Genomic DNA, 13,818 nt, shown 5'->3' on the forward strand with positions numbered 1-13,818 from the left:
TGAGGGGAGAGCTGATGGATTTGTTACTTGTACCATGTAGATTCATGCAGCCCTCACCTTTGTGCCCACTGCTGTGTACGCAGCTGAGAAAAGCCCCCCATCATTATTGCAACAAATAAAGATTCTTTTCATAAGGAAGAACTCTGCTTTGCTCTCAAGCCGCTGTTACCAGTAGAGAGCAGGCTCAAATCTCCTGTGCTGGATCAGGCCCAATGTGGACTTACTGGGGGGCCATGCAGGTGCTCTCTTTAACATTGCACTTTGGGCTGGGCTCTCCAGCCCCCAAAGAGTTCATGCAAACCATCAGCACTGAGTCCTCTTTTCCCCTCACAAGGGAAGCATCAAGACACAGGGTCACGAAGGGCCAGAGGTGGGAATTTCACAAAGGCAATGGCTGCCAATTCCTTGCAAAACTCCTCCAGCACCACCACTCCTTGGAAGAGGGTCAGGTGGTCAGTCCTGCAAGGGGAGCAAAGCACAAGCTGAGGATGCTCACTTTCTAATCCAGCTACATTCCATAATAAAAGTGCAGACCAACAACATGTGCTTGGTGAGCACAAGCACTTACTGCTCTTCAGAGGCCAGCCCCATTAACTGTCTCCGAACCAGCAGCAGCTTAGCTGGGAACTGGGACACCCGCTGGATTCTCTGCATCAGATCTCCAATCACCTAGGGAAGAGGTGAGGAGAATCAGCTCCCTGTTTCAGAGAAGTGCTGCTGCCCCCCCAGTCACAGCATAACCTACCCGGATGAGTACAGAGAAGAGTGTCCTGCAGCCAGGAGCTAGGTTCAGGTATGGGTCCAGGAGGTATTCATGGAGATGCGGGTGTGGGAAGAGGGCCAGGCGGGACAGCACTGACGTCACCTGGAGGTTCAGTCCATAGGGCTGCCCAACAGAGAAAAGAGCAGCTACTGCACAGGACCCGAGTGGGTCTGGGATTTCCTTATGGAAGCACAACTGCCAGACTCAGAACTAGGCTGCCGTTTTCACCCACCTGATCCAGGATCTGTGTCAGCCGGTCAAACAGCACCTTCAGGAAGTGGCCCTCATAAAATGCTGCTTGGGGATCACGGGTTGCCACAGGTCTGGGGGCCTGAGGCCAGCTCCATGAGGATACATTAGCACAGCACTCCTGAAACTGAGGGGCATGGAAGATGAAAAGTGCCCTCCAGCAATTCAGAGCAGATAGATCAAGAATACACTTACCAGCCGTACAGCATCATGCACATAGCTGTCATACCCAGCCTCTTCCAGGCAGGACGAGGTTTTGGCCTCATCAGGAACTAGGCCCAGGAAACTGAAAGAAAGAGAGAAGCTACCAGCAGCTGGGACTTGATGCCTGTTGGCTGATCTGAGAACCCCATACCAGAAAAATTAGTCTTGGAAAAGCCCTACCTCAGAACAATGTCATTCACTTCTGTCTTGTTGGCAGGCCCCCACAGGGAGGATGGTGTCTTTTTAGATGCCTGGAAGCCACTGTCTGGAAATCCATCTGTGAAATAGGGATCTTCCTCCAGCTCCCTGCAAAGCCAGGAACAGGAGTTACATCATGCAGGGCCCACCCCGCTCTGCCTGGCACCTACTTACAGATTGTCTTCATAATGCTCCTGCTCAGGGGTGCTGTGCAGGATGTAGCTCCGCTCCTCCAGGTTTCTCAGCACCAGGCTGTACACAATGTGCTCATGGGGTTTCCGGAGCAGCTCCTCAAACAGCCTCAAGGTAGCCAGGCTGATCTACAGAGATGGAACTGTGGGTCAATCACCAGTCTTTCCCTGCACTCAGCTGGGGGTGAATGCTAAAGATGAGACCTTAAAAAACCAAGATCTCTGCTTGGTGAGCACCTTCAAGATGGCTCAAATGGTGTAGAAAGTTACTGGCTTCACCAGTTCTGCAGGGCTCTCTCCATGCAGCACAGAGTGAGCCAGCAATCCTGTATCAGAATGAAACTAGGTGGGGAATTTACATTTGGTCTCTCTCTCTAATGGCCTGGAACTAGGGCAGGACATATCTCCCCACTTGCAATTCTCAGAGTTCAGTTGGCAAGAGCCAAGCCAGGAGGCTGCAAATGGCAGCTTTGCATGCAGCCTGTGCCTCACCTCATCAGACAGGTGGTTGCAATGCTTTATCAACTGTGAGCACAGAAGGTGCTGCTGGGGAGCATCAGTTTCTGGCTGCCTGTCTGTGCCCAGCAGGAACATGACCAGCTCCTGGAGCAGTGCAGGAGCACTGATCTGCCTCACCATGGCTGTCAGCATTGCAGTAGAGGTGAGGAGGCCAAGTTCAGACCTGCCAAAGAATACAGGAGAAAGACAAACATTACTGCTGCTTTCCATGCAGATACTTACAGTGTGTCTCGGAGTGGTAGCACTGTCCCCTCTGATGGGCAGGGGAACAGAAACCAGGGGTTAGACTTGGACATTCAGGTGTAATGAGTTTGGAACAAAGACCTGGAAGGGCAAAGGCACTGCAGGAGAAGGCTAGAAGTGACACCTGGCCTCAGCACTATGGTATCTTAGGATGGATAAGAAAAGACACGATTTGAATGCCAGCCACATCCTGCAGAAGCAATCCCTGCCAGGGGGAGATTTGATTCTTCTTTTTTTATACCCCATGCCTTGGAATGTTCCTTTATCTGCCCTCCAAGGGTCATCCAAATGCAACATTAACTCCATTCTACAGCTGGGTAAATTGAGGCACCAACTAATGCCCCCACCCCCAGTTTAGACAGGCAGCTGGTGAACAGCCTGCATGACATGGGTACTCACATTTGCAAGAGCTGTGGCTGCAGAATCCCCTGAAAAAGCTTTTCACCAATAGCCTCTGTTAGAGCATCTGCAAGCACCTGAGGGTCACAGACAGAGTCAGTAACGAGGGGCTAGCTCCCTGCCCATCCCAACATGCCCCTAGTTCCTTTCTGCATGACAGACTGGAAACTATGCTGTTCCTTCGCCTGGGCTGATGTGTGCTGCTTGCGCGCGCACACGCACGCAGGCTCTGGAAACAAGTGACCCTGTACAAAACTGTAATTTGTACTGACTGACTTAGGGAGTGTGGCCCATTGTAAAACCAGGTCCATGTTGAGGTGGGCTGATGTACCCTCAGGAAGATTCTACATAGCCCTGATCAAAGGGAAGGGGAGGAATCACTTGTTTCTTACCGGTTGGGCCTCTCTGATGAGGTGATTACAATAATCTAACCAGCGGAAAAAAGCATCCAGGCTCCCCTTCCCTGGGAAAGGCACATCAGCAGCACTGTTCTGCAACCTGCCAGGAGATCAAAGGACACCAAGAGTCAACTCCAAGGCCTATGGTACATGGGAGGCAAAAACACCCCCTCTCTGGAGGGCCAGCTGCCAGTCTTGTCTTGGCCCCATCCTGTAAACAACACTAAAGACCTGACAGATCAGCTCGGCCTAGCTGACGGGCCAAGACTAAGCAGCAGGCAGGCGCTGCTCACCAACCTTGGCACTAACAAGGCTGGTGATGTAAAACACAAATGGGTACGAGGCACAGAACAGTCCCTGGAACTAGGTAGCAGCTGTGACACAGTCATTGCTGCTGGTGGGGAGTTGGAAGCACATTGAGGAGGAGCTTGGTACCCACACTTCCCACAGCTACCAAGCCAGCTTCAGGGAAAGGTCTAAAATTACTGCATGAAGAGTAGAGACAGGTGGATCTACGTGACGTCAGAGGATGGCATCCTGATAAGAGTGATGTCTAACTTGCTTGTACCTGTACGTAAGGGGGTGTCTTTGGCTGGCCTCAAAGGCAGTGGGGGGATCTCCCAAGTCAGGCCATTGCAGGGTGTATGTATGGGCAGTGGTTCAGTAGAGTCTACTGACAACTAGCACTGAACTTCATTTGACCATAGGCCAGGCCCTTCGATGCTTATCTGATTCTAGGGTTGTGAGGGTGCATTGACCACCTGTGCAAGTCAACACAGTGCACACGACTGAGCACAGCCGAAATGTTACCCTCACTGATCGAGTAGCAGACCTGTCAGGGCAGCACAGCACTGAATCCTAATGACACCAGCCAGAGACTTACCTAGTCCCAGCTTCAGCCCTCCCATCACCCCCCCTTGGAGATGGTACCACCACCTCACTGCATAGCCAGGCCTGGGAGGTGTTCCTTCCCAGGAGAGCTGGGGAGTACGCCCTGGAGGACAGCTCTCACTTGGCTTCTCTGGGCCTGCTACTTCCAGGTAGAAGCTGGGGAGTGACAGCAGGTTGGGTCTTTCCCTGCAGTGAGGCCGGGAACAGATTTTCCCCGGGCTCTCCCTACCTCCAGCTGGTTGTCTCCAGGGAGAGGATATCTGCAGGGTCAGCTGAGGTACGGATGGCGTTGTACAAGTCACACAGGTGGTCAGTCACCAGACAGGCCAGGGCACTGTTCTGTACCAGGTACGTGGCAGCTGCCGGCTGGGCCACACTGAGGAGAAGCAGCATGTTCTCCTGAGCTTTCAGTGCAACCTTGCTCTTCTGCCAGCAGAGAGAGAGACAAGTTACCAGCAGCACTGCACCTGTTTATTCCCCTAGCCTGCTCCATCCCACTGACAGGCAGGACCAGGCCCCACTCTGGGTCAGTACCTGACTCTTGCACAAGTTGATTAAGAACGTGATCAGATGGTTTTCACTTTTCACAGGGGAGGAGCTGGAGTCGGAATGCTTCGGCTTTCCTGCCACGACAGCACAGGCTGCACGGCCCTGGGGGCTCTCTCTGTCCTGCTCAGGAGATGCAGTCAGGGCTCCGTTAGCAGCTAGGCTGTCTCCCTGGATGCTGCCTGCTTCTCCTTGGGGGCAGCCGCGCTGACGGGAAGGCTTCTTCCCTGTCAGAAGATTCTTGCCCTTGAGGACAGAGAGAGAGGCCAGAGAGCAGTTCACGTCACAGCCACAGGGCATCCACCAGGGAGCTGAGCCCAGACACCTGTGCTAAGGGGCAGACCGACTATCCAGAAAGCTAGGTGAGTGTAATGTGTACCTGAACATATGGCAGAACACCCAGAAGCAAGCAGCTAAGCAGATAGTACAACCACCCAGCACACTTCCACTGAGGATTTCAAACCATTAACCCTCATAACTCCCCAAGGTGCTGCAGGGAAGCAAATGTTACCCCATTTCGTACATAGGGGAGCTCAGCTCGGTGAAGAGATGGGTCTAGGGTCACAGCAGGAGCTGCTAAAATGAGAGCCCAGGTTCCTAGTCCTCTGCTCAACAGTTCCCAACCAGTAACGCTGGAGAACGACACATCTCCATGTCAGAACAAGCACAGCAGTGGCAAAGCAAGCCTCCCGTGCCCCTCAGCCTGCCTGCCTGGGAGACAGGCACGCCCCAGCCCCCAGGAAGGGACCGCTGAGCATCCCAGACTCATGGGCACTTTACAAGACTACCGACATGGGGTCACTTAGTGCCAAACAGGCATCCCTCATTCATTTTTTTCTGGGCACCAAGGTGTGTGTATATATGTACCAGCAACAGACACACGCTGCCAGCTGTAGGCGCCCTTCTAATCAGCTGGGCAGCACCAGAATCTCTCCTTCCTGGCTACCCAAGTGCTGGGTTACAGAGAACACTAGTTCCGACCACCCTGGCCATTTTCATTGCAGGACCACCAGTTCACTGGGAAGCAAACTGAGATTGACCGAACTCACTTCACCCAGTCCTGCCTCCCATCCAGCTGTCAGATGAGAGTTACCCAGGTCCCACCAGCTCTGGGTTAGATACGTGCCTAATTTAAAGAAGCGAGCAAGAGTTCAGCTGCGGGGGCACACAAGGTCACCCCAGGGCATGCAGCACTGAGACAATGTCTATGGTAGATGCAGGTGAGAGCTGAGAGCTTGCTGCAATGTGGAAATCCCATTACACAGAGAACTGCAATCACAGCCTTGCAGACTGCCCCCAGCCATGCCTAGTTCCCTGCTGTGAGGAAGTGACAGCAAGCATGGGCCCACGAGGGCTCCTTACCTCCAGAATGTATGTGAGCAATGCAGGGTCCTGCTTGATCTTCATGCACAGAACAGCAGCAAACTGCACCTCTTCCTTCTCCGTCACTGAGCTCAGCGCATTGCTGCCGAGCTGAAGCAGCTTCTATGGACAGGCACAGGGCAGTCAGCCTTCACAGTGATTCAGGGTGGTAGGACTGAGCTGAAACAGTGCTGAAAGGGGCTTGCTGTCAGTGGAGACAGGCCCTCTTCCCCCCGGCTAGAGACTCCAGGGCAGTCACACGGACACCGATAGAGCAGGCAGTAGCCCCCCAGCATGGCGAAGTAACATTAAAACGAAGTATTCCTCATTGCCCTGTGTGGTGACTCAACCAGCTATCAGAACGGTCACTTTACATCCACTCTACCCTGGTGCGCACCACACCAGATGGGATGCCCAGTGCTGCTCAGTAAGCAGAGTACAGCTACTGCCAGCAGCAGTGCACTTTGTGCTTCCTGTGGCTCGGACAAGCCAAGGGGACAGCAGATGCAGCACTCACCTGGACAGGTCTGTGCACATTCAGGTAGTGCAAGAGCGGATGCTGCAGCTGTCCCAGGACTCGGCTGAAGAAGAGGAACACCTGCTGCCTCATGCCTGGAGGGTACTGAGAGCAGAGAGAGAGAAGCAAACTGTCAGCAAAGCACTATTCACCTTGAGTGCCACTGGCAGCACCATACGAAGCGTCTGAGCCAATTCTTCTGCCACTGGTAGCCGATGCGTGCGACATGGTGGAGGTAAGCACTGCAAGCGTCTAGCAACATGCGCCTGATGCCACAGAGCTAGTGCAGAAAGCTACAGCATCACAAGGGTATTATAGTCACATAGGCAGAGAAACTCCAGGAAGAGCGGGAGTCAAAGCTTTCAGAGAACAGATTCAGAATGTTGCTTTGAGCTCCTCCAGACAAGCTAGTAAGGCTGCACTGCGAAAGCCTGCAAGATACAAACTGGAGACCAGCTGAACTGTGGGACCATTAACAGGAAGGCTCTGCCATAACATTAAAACAAAGTCCCAGGTTTTGTTTACAAATAGGTTTCCCCAAACACAGTATGAATACAAATGTTTGCACAACCCAAATGTAAGTGAAAACGGGTTTGGTTTAGGAAGTAAATATTTCCCCACAGCACTGGAAAAACAACCATCTGAACATTGTAAAAGCGACTAGGAAGGGTAGTGAAATTGTCCAGAGTTCTATCACACTCCCACCATATGAATACCATAACAGCACAGATAAGTAGTGCTTTGCCCATCTAGTGTCTCCGTTAAACCTCTCAGTGACCTTCACAAGTAAACATTCATTAGTACTCTCGCTAGGTATTTATATTTGCTTCATGAACTTCACTTTAATAAATCAAGCTTCTCAGCTGCCCTGTGGTGAAAATAATCAATTACTTTCTTTTTTCCATGTTATTCATAAGGCCCATGACATGAAATGGAAAAACCAACAAGGATGAATTACTGTAAAGGTAGAGAGCGCTGAATGCAACACACTTTCATAAACATACAATAAAGACTAATTTCCAGTTACTGTTTCCTTGTTTTTGTGTTTGAAAAAGAAATACCATTTCTAGGACAATATAGCAAGTCACTAAATTACTGAGACAGGCAGGTGTGGTTTTAATTTTTAGCTTTGCATATTTACTCTGACAGAGTCCTTTTAAAACCACTTCTTCCCTGCAAATCAAAGGGTTAATCCCTGCAACCCTCATTCATATAAATACTTGCACTGGAGTCAACTGGACTACTCACATCAGCAAGGGGCGTAGCACATGGGAAACAATTTCAAATTACCTAGGTGATGTAGGAGCCCAAGGCTAATTTCCAAAAGCGGGTTGGGTGCTTAGGAGCCTAGTGGTGTCTCCACACTCCAAGAGCTGCAGCTATGCCACCATACTGTTGACATGCTGCAGTGACAGAAATGGTTTTGCAGTAAATCCACCCCCTTAAGCTAGGTGATGAGAAAAATTCTCCACCAGCCGAACTTACCCATCTCTGAGAGATGAGATTTTTTTTCACATCCCTTAGCAACGTAGCCAGGCTGACCTGAGTTTTCAATGTAGACCACGTCTTAGCTTATACCTTCACTAGAAACGCTGCAGCTGAGCCAAAGTAGCGCTTCAGGATGGCCATGGACTACAGCAATTAAAGGGGTTCTCTCATTCCTGTTGTTAATCCACCTCCCTGAGAGGCAGGAGCTACAGAAGTACTCTTCCCTCAGCCTAGCGCTGTCCGCTCCAGGGGTTAGGTCGGCTTACCTACATCACTCACAGCTGTGGATTTTTCACATACCCGACTGATGTTGCTGGGTCAACCCAGTTTTTTGGTATAGCTCTGGCCTTGCTCTCACTGAACGCCAATGGGCTTTAGGCTCCTAAGGTGTTGGCTACACTAGACTTTGGAAGGCATGTATGAACGGTATTGTGAACACAAGGCAATGTGCCTAATAAGTTGCCTACACCTTCCAAATCCTTATCTAGACAAAGCCTAAGTGGCTTCTGAAATTGGGACTTCAGACTCCTCAGTCAATCATATGCTTTGGAAAATTGTACCTTGGGGTCAGTTCCTTAAAATGACACAACTTCTTTGCTGTGAACAAGCCAGACTTTGGAGTCACTAACATCAGCTCAAAATGCAGTTCCCACTAGCACAATGAGTGGTGTTGGTCTTGGTCTTGGTCTTGTGTGTGGCTGACTGGGGGAGTACCGCAGCATACGCACCTCTGCCTTCCCCAGAGTGCTGAGGGTCTCCAAGATTTTGTGCTGCAGCAGATATTCCAAACAAGGCCCCGTCTCCCCTGCGGGATGTTGCTTCTCCTCATACACCAGAATGTCCAGCATCTGTTTCAGGCGCCAGGGGATGTCAGTCTCCTTAACTGGGGTGTTTTCATCTAAAGAGAAGGATACATAAATTCCACTCAGAACACACTACATGGTTGGTAAAAACAAGCATAAGGCTTCCAAACTTAAACAAGCCCTTTTAACCCAAAGCATTTTCACCATAACTCTGAGATGGAACATGGCAGCTCTTAATCACGCACAGCACATCCTGGGGCTGGCACAGTGATGCTATCATAGTTTGGGACAGCAAGGATACCCAGTTGTAAGGGGAAGTAATCCGAATGTAATTATCCACAAGGCAATTTAGCTCTTACACTTGTAAAATCAGCATGGGATTGTCAAATCCACAAGTGCCCAGGACCTGAGTGTTCTGTCTCAGCAGGAAACCAACACCTCTGGGTTGTGGAACTCGTTTGGTACTGGGTCTATGAACTCAAGGGAGCTTCCTTAGCCCAGGGATACGCCCAAGCAGATCAACTGGCAGGATTAGGGACATATTTCATGAGGACTGAGCAGACCAGTCTGGGGTAGCACAGCCAGGGGCCTCACACTAACCAAGACCTGAATGAAACAAACACTAAGGGAAAAAAAAAAAGGGAAACAGGGAAAACCGACACTTCATTTAGAATTACTACTAGGGATGTTTACAAGGTTAACCAGTTAAATGTTTTAACTTAGGTCCCGCTGCCCAGCCCCACTGCAGCTGCCGGATCCTGTCATGGGCTCCATCATGAACTGGAGGTCCCACAACAACCATGGTCCCACTCCACCTGCAGGATCCCACCACCCAGTCAACTGGTCCAGCTGCTTTGATCTAAAATGGCTGACTGCCAGCAGAGTTAAGTGGCAAGAGCCAGTTAAGCCGAAAGCCTGCTGCTTACCGATATGCTTCCAAATAACATCCCTAATTCCTACCACAGGCATCAGGTCACGGCTCCATACCATGGAGTGACCTTGTAGGAAGACTTCCTCTATATTCTAAGAAACAATGAAAGACTCCAAAATGAATCACGGAATCATAGAATGATAGGACTGGAAGGGACCTCAAGAGGTCATTGTGTCCAGCCCCTGCCCTCATGGCAGGACCAAGCACCATCTAGACCATCCCTGATAGACATTTATCTAACCTGTTCTTAAATATTGCCAGCGATGGAGATTCCATAACCTCCCTAGGCAATTTATTCCAGTGTTTGACCACCCTGACAGTTAAGAACCTTTTCCTAATGTCCAACCTAAACCTCCCTTGCTGCAGTTTAAGTCCATTGCCTCTTGTTCTATCCTCAGAGGCCAAAAAGAACAAGTTTTCTCCCTCCTTAAGACACCCCTTTAGGCACCTGAAAACCATCATCATGTCCCCCCTCAATCTTCTCTTTTCCAAGCTAAACAAGCCCAATTCTTTCAGCCTTTCTTCATAGGTCACATTCTCTAGACCTTTAATCTTTCTTGTTGCTCTTTTCTGGACCCTCTCTAATTTCTCCACATCTTTCTTGAACTGTAGTGCCCAGAACTGGACACAATACTCCAGCTGAGGTCTAACCAGCGCAGAGAAGAGTGGAAGAATGACTTGTTGTGTCTTGTTCACAACACACCTGTTAATGCATCCCAGAATCATGTTTGCTTTTTTTGCAACAGCATCACACTGTCGACTCATATTTAGCTTGTGGTCCACGATAACCACTAGATCCCTCTCTGCTGTAGTCATTCCTAGACAGTCTCTCCCCATTCTGTATGTGTGAAACTGATTGTTCCTTCCCAAGTGGAGCACTTTGCATTTGTCCTTATTAAACTTCATCCTGTTTACCTCAGACCATTTCTCCAATTTATCCAGACCATTTTGAATTATGAGCCTATCCTCCAAAGCAGTTGCAACCCCTCCCAGCTTGGTATCATCTGCACACTTAATAAGCGTACTTTCTGTGCCAATATCTAAATCATTGATGAAGATATTGAACAGAACCGGTCCTAACACAGACCCCTGCAGAACGCCACTTGTTATACTTTTCCAGCAGGACTGAGAACCATTGGTGAACATAAAACCTTCCCCTCCTTGTACCAGAGAAATATATCAGTGGTTTCTTTTCTGGGACTGATACACCCCAGAAAAAATTATCAAAAGCAAATTTTTAAAAATTAACATGGTTCTCAGTCTGAGATATTTTTTTTTGGACCCAGTTTTAGTTTTGGGAAACATTAATAGGTATAAATCCAACGCTTCATTGCATCCCAGATCTATGTTTTCCAGAGGTGTCTTTAAAATATAGATCCTCACTATCCCCCGCCCCCTTTGTCTTCCAAGCTGTAATCCTCACTTTGGTTTTTATCTCTACAGCACCCCCAGCAATGCTGAGGCTGCTTTATAAATGGAACCTTAACTATAGCGACACTAAGCGGCAATGTTATAATAGAACAACGCTGGCGTAGCCGAGAGCAAAGATCATTTCTCATACCTGGAAGTCTCAAGATAAACTCATATATCCATGGTTAGGTATTTAAATAAAGTTTGGGGCCTCAGGCCTTCTCAGCACACCACAACTGTACCAGAATAATTGGGCCTCTAAAGTGTACAGCTCCCTCTAGTGTGGATGCAGTTCCACCAGTCGGGACTAAACTATTGCAGGGTAAGCACTTTACACTACCAAAACAAAAACGCAGTCTCGGAGCACTTTAAAGACTAACAAAATAAAGTGCTCCTGGACTATTTCTTTGTTTTGCTAGTATGTAGACTAGCATGGCTTTCTCTCTGTCCCTTTATACCAGTACCAGCCTAGGATTACCAGTTTAAGAACTCCCACCTAGCACACACTCTCCATGTGAATCAGACCTAATTTAGCACTGAGCATAAGAAATTTGGGCTATAGCATTTAGTGCAGGAGCAGCCCAGCCGTTCTTACACTTTTGAGAGAGCCTCTCTGCACAAGAGACTGATTATTATAAGGCTCTGGCCTGGAATATCTACAAATTCCCAAGGACGTGGCTCCCCCACCCACATGGAGGGAAGAAGCAATGCCCACGTGCCACATACACACAACACTGGCTAAACATCACAATTGTTGCAGACACTTCCCCCAGCAGGGTTTTCATGGGCACTTCAGCAAGCCTGTTGCTATGACTCATGAGACTGTCCCACACCAACCCCAAGAAGAGAGGATGCTGGTGACAATAACATTTTGGTTTAATTTTGTGCCCGCGCTGTCAAAGCATTTTGTACGTGGTAACGAATGAACACCAATGAACACACAACTCCTTACTGGTGCGTCTCATCCTCTCCATCTGACAGCTAGCCAGTTTCTCCCAAGCAACTCAGGGCATCCACTGGCAGAGCTGAGAAGACAACCCAAGAGTCCCAGCCTGCAAACTCCCCACCCTAATGTGAGGTGATTCTCCCACCCAGACCTGAGACACGAGCCCAGGAGTCCCAACTCCCAGCCTTGCCCATCACCTACCTGTGGTCTCTATGTAGTAATGAGTGAGCCCTTTCCAGTGCTCGGTGAAGGCCTCTAGCAAGTCAATGCTGGGCTCTTGCTGCGGAGAAGAGAGTGGGGGCATTAGTAGAGCTCTAGAGCCTTTAGGAAGGGCACTGTTCATATTCACCCACAGGCCCTGCTCACAGGAGGGTCCCTCCTCCTTCTGACCCCACTGCCATCCAGTTACCTAGGAATCCCCATCCCACAGGCATGGGGGGCTGAGGAGCAGTATGAATTGGTCCCCCACTTCTGACTCCCACCCCATATCTCCAAGGACAACTCTCTGTCCCAAAGCGTGGGTGATGCTCCCTCCCCAAGCCCGCATTAGCACTCTGGGGCCCATCCTAGGTGCCCTGGCCCTCTAAGATGCCCTCCTCCAGTTCTAGTCCCCTATGGACCCCATCTCCTCACACCCCAGGGGACCCAGCCCAGGCCTTGGCCCATCTCACTGCCCCACTGACACCTGGGGGGGCATCCATCCTCCGTGTCTGCCCCACAAATACCCGAGTCCTCAGAGGCAGCCCCCAGCCCCAATTCTCTAGACTCCCCATAACTCCTGACCCCAAAGAGGACTCAATCTTGAGAGCCCCCAACCCAGGCTAGGGCTTCCTCCCAAGCCCCAGACTCCCCCTGGGCTCTGCCCAACCCCACCCGGGGGCTCCCCCCACCCCCGAGCCCCGGCCAGGGGGCTCCCCCCTGAGCCCCAGACCCGGGGCCCCCCCTACCCTCGAGCCCCAGCCAGGGAACTGCCCCTGAGCGCCCCCCCAACCCCAGCCAGGGGTTCCCCCATCCTAGTCCCCCAACCCCAGCCAGGGGGCTCGTACTGCCCCAGGTCGCAGCACGCCCCGCCCGGCTCACCGGCTCCACCGCCAGCTGCAGCAGGGCGCCCAGGCGGCTGAGCATGGCGCCGGCGCAGCCCCGCGCGGGGGTCCCGGCCCGAGCAGGCGGCGGAAGCCCGGCCTGGGCCCAGCGGGCGGTGCGGGACCGACGGGAGAGGAGGCGGGGCGGGGCGGGGCGCTCCCCTCCCGGGGCCAGCTGCGGCGGGGCGGGGTCAGAGTGGTGTGCGGAAGGGGCGGGGCTTGGGGGCGGAGCCTAGCGGGTGTGGGGCGCGGGGGGCAGGGGACAGCAGGCTATGGGGGAGCTGAGGCAGAGGGGTGTGCAGAGGTGGGGGCAGGGGACAGCAGGCTATGGGGGAGCTGGGGCAGAGGGGTAGGGGGCGCGGGGGGCAGGAGACAGCAGGCTATGGGGGAGCTGAGGCAGAGGGGTGTGCAGAGGTGGGGGCAGGGGACAGCAGGCTATGGGGGAGCTGAGGCAGAGGGGTAGGGGGCGCGGGGGGCAGGGGACAGCAGGCTACGGGGGAGCTGGAGCAGAGGACAGCAGAATAGGGGGGAGTTGGGGGCACAGGGGTGTGGGGTGCTGGGGCCAGGGGACAGCAGGCTATGGGGGAGCTGGGGCAGAGGGTGTGTGGTGCTGGGGGCAGGGGACAGCAGGCTATGGGGGAGCTGGGGCAGAGGGTGTGGGGTGCTGGGGCCAGGGGA

The 13,818-nt window shown here is 51.7% G+C and overlaps 1 protein-coding gene and 1 long non-coding RNA gene across 3 annotated transcripts; one reads left to right on the forward strand and one right to left on the reverse strand.

Moving 5' to 3' along the window:
* Nucleotides 1–320: 320 nt before the first annotated feature.
* Nucleotides 321–13,284, reverse strand: FHIP2B (FHF complex subunit HOOK interacting protein 2B). 2 transcript variants are annotated; one of them, XM_074982009.1, is made up of 17 exons: nucleotides 13,139–13,284; nucleotides 12,260–12,338; nucleotides 8,697–8,866; nucleotides 6,481–6,585; nucleotides 5,964–6,086; nucleotides 4,590–4,847; nucleotides 4,285–4,481; nucleotides 3,159–3,264; nucleotides 2,767–2,843; nucleotides 2,098–2,287; nucleotides 1,589–1,734; nucleotides 1,397–1,522; nucleotides 1,208–1,298; nucleotides 996–1,139; nucleotides 746–886; nucleotides 569–669; nucleotides 321–459 (listed from the first exon to the last, which is right to left on the reverse strand). In XM_074982009.1, the coding sequence occupies exons 1-17, from the start codon at nucleotides 13,181–13,183 to the stop codon at nucleotides 342–344; spliced, it is 2,217 nt and encodes a 738-aa protein (XP_074838110.1). In that variant the 5' UTR covers nucleotides 13,184–13,284; the 3' UTR covers nucleotides 321–341. The 2 variants fall into 2 exon arrangements, with proteins under 2 accessions (XP_074838110.1, XP_074838109.1); XM_074982008.1 differs by having other exon boundaries at nucleotides 1,208–1,316.
* LOC142004390 (uncharacterized) lies at nucleotides 6,581–7,506 on the forward strand. The gene is made up of 2 exons (XR_012642993.1): nucleotides 6,581–6,715; nucleotides 7,398–7,506. It is a non-coding gene; the product is annotated as an uncharacterized LOC142004390 (long non-coding RNA).
* Nucleotides 13,285–13,818: the final 534 nt, after the last annotated feature.

Source organism: Carettochelys insculpta, chromosome 31, assembly GCF_033958435.1.
Source record: "Carettochelys insculpta isolate YL-2023 chromosome 31, ASM3395843v1, whole genome shotgun sequence".
Lineage (NCBI taxonomy): Eukaryota > Metazoa > Chordata > Testudines > Carettochelyidae > Carettochelys > Carettochelys insculpta.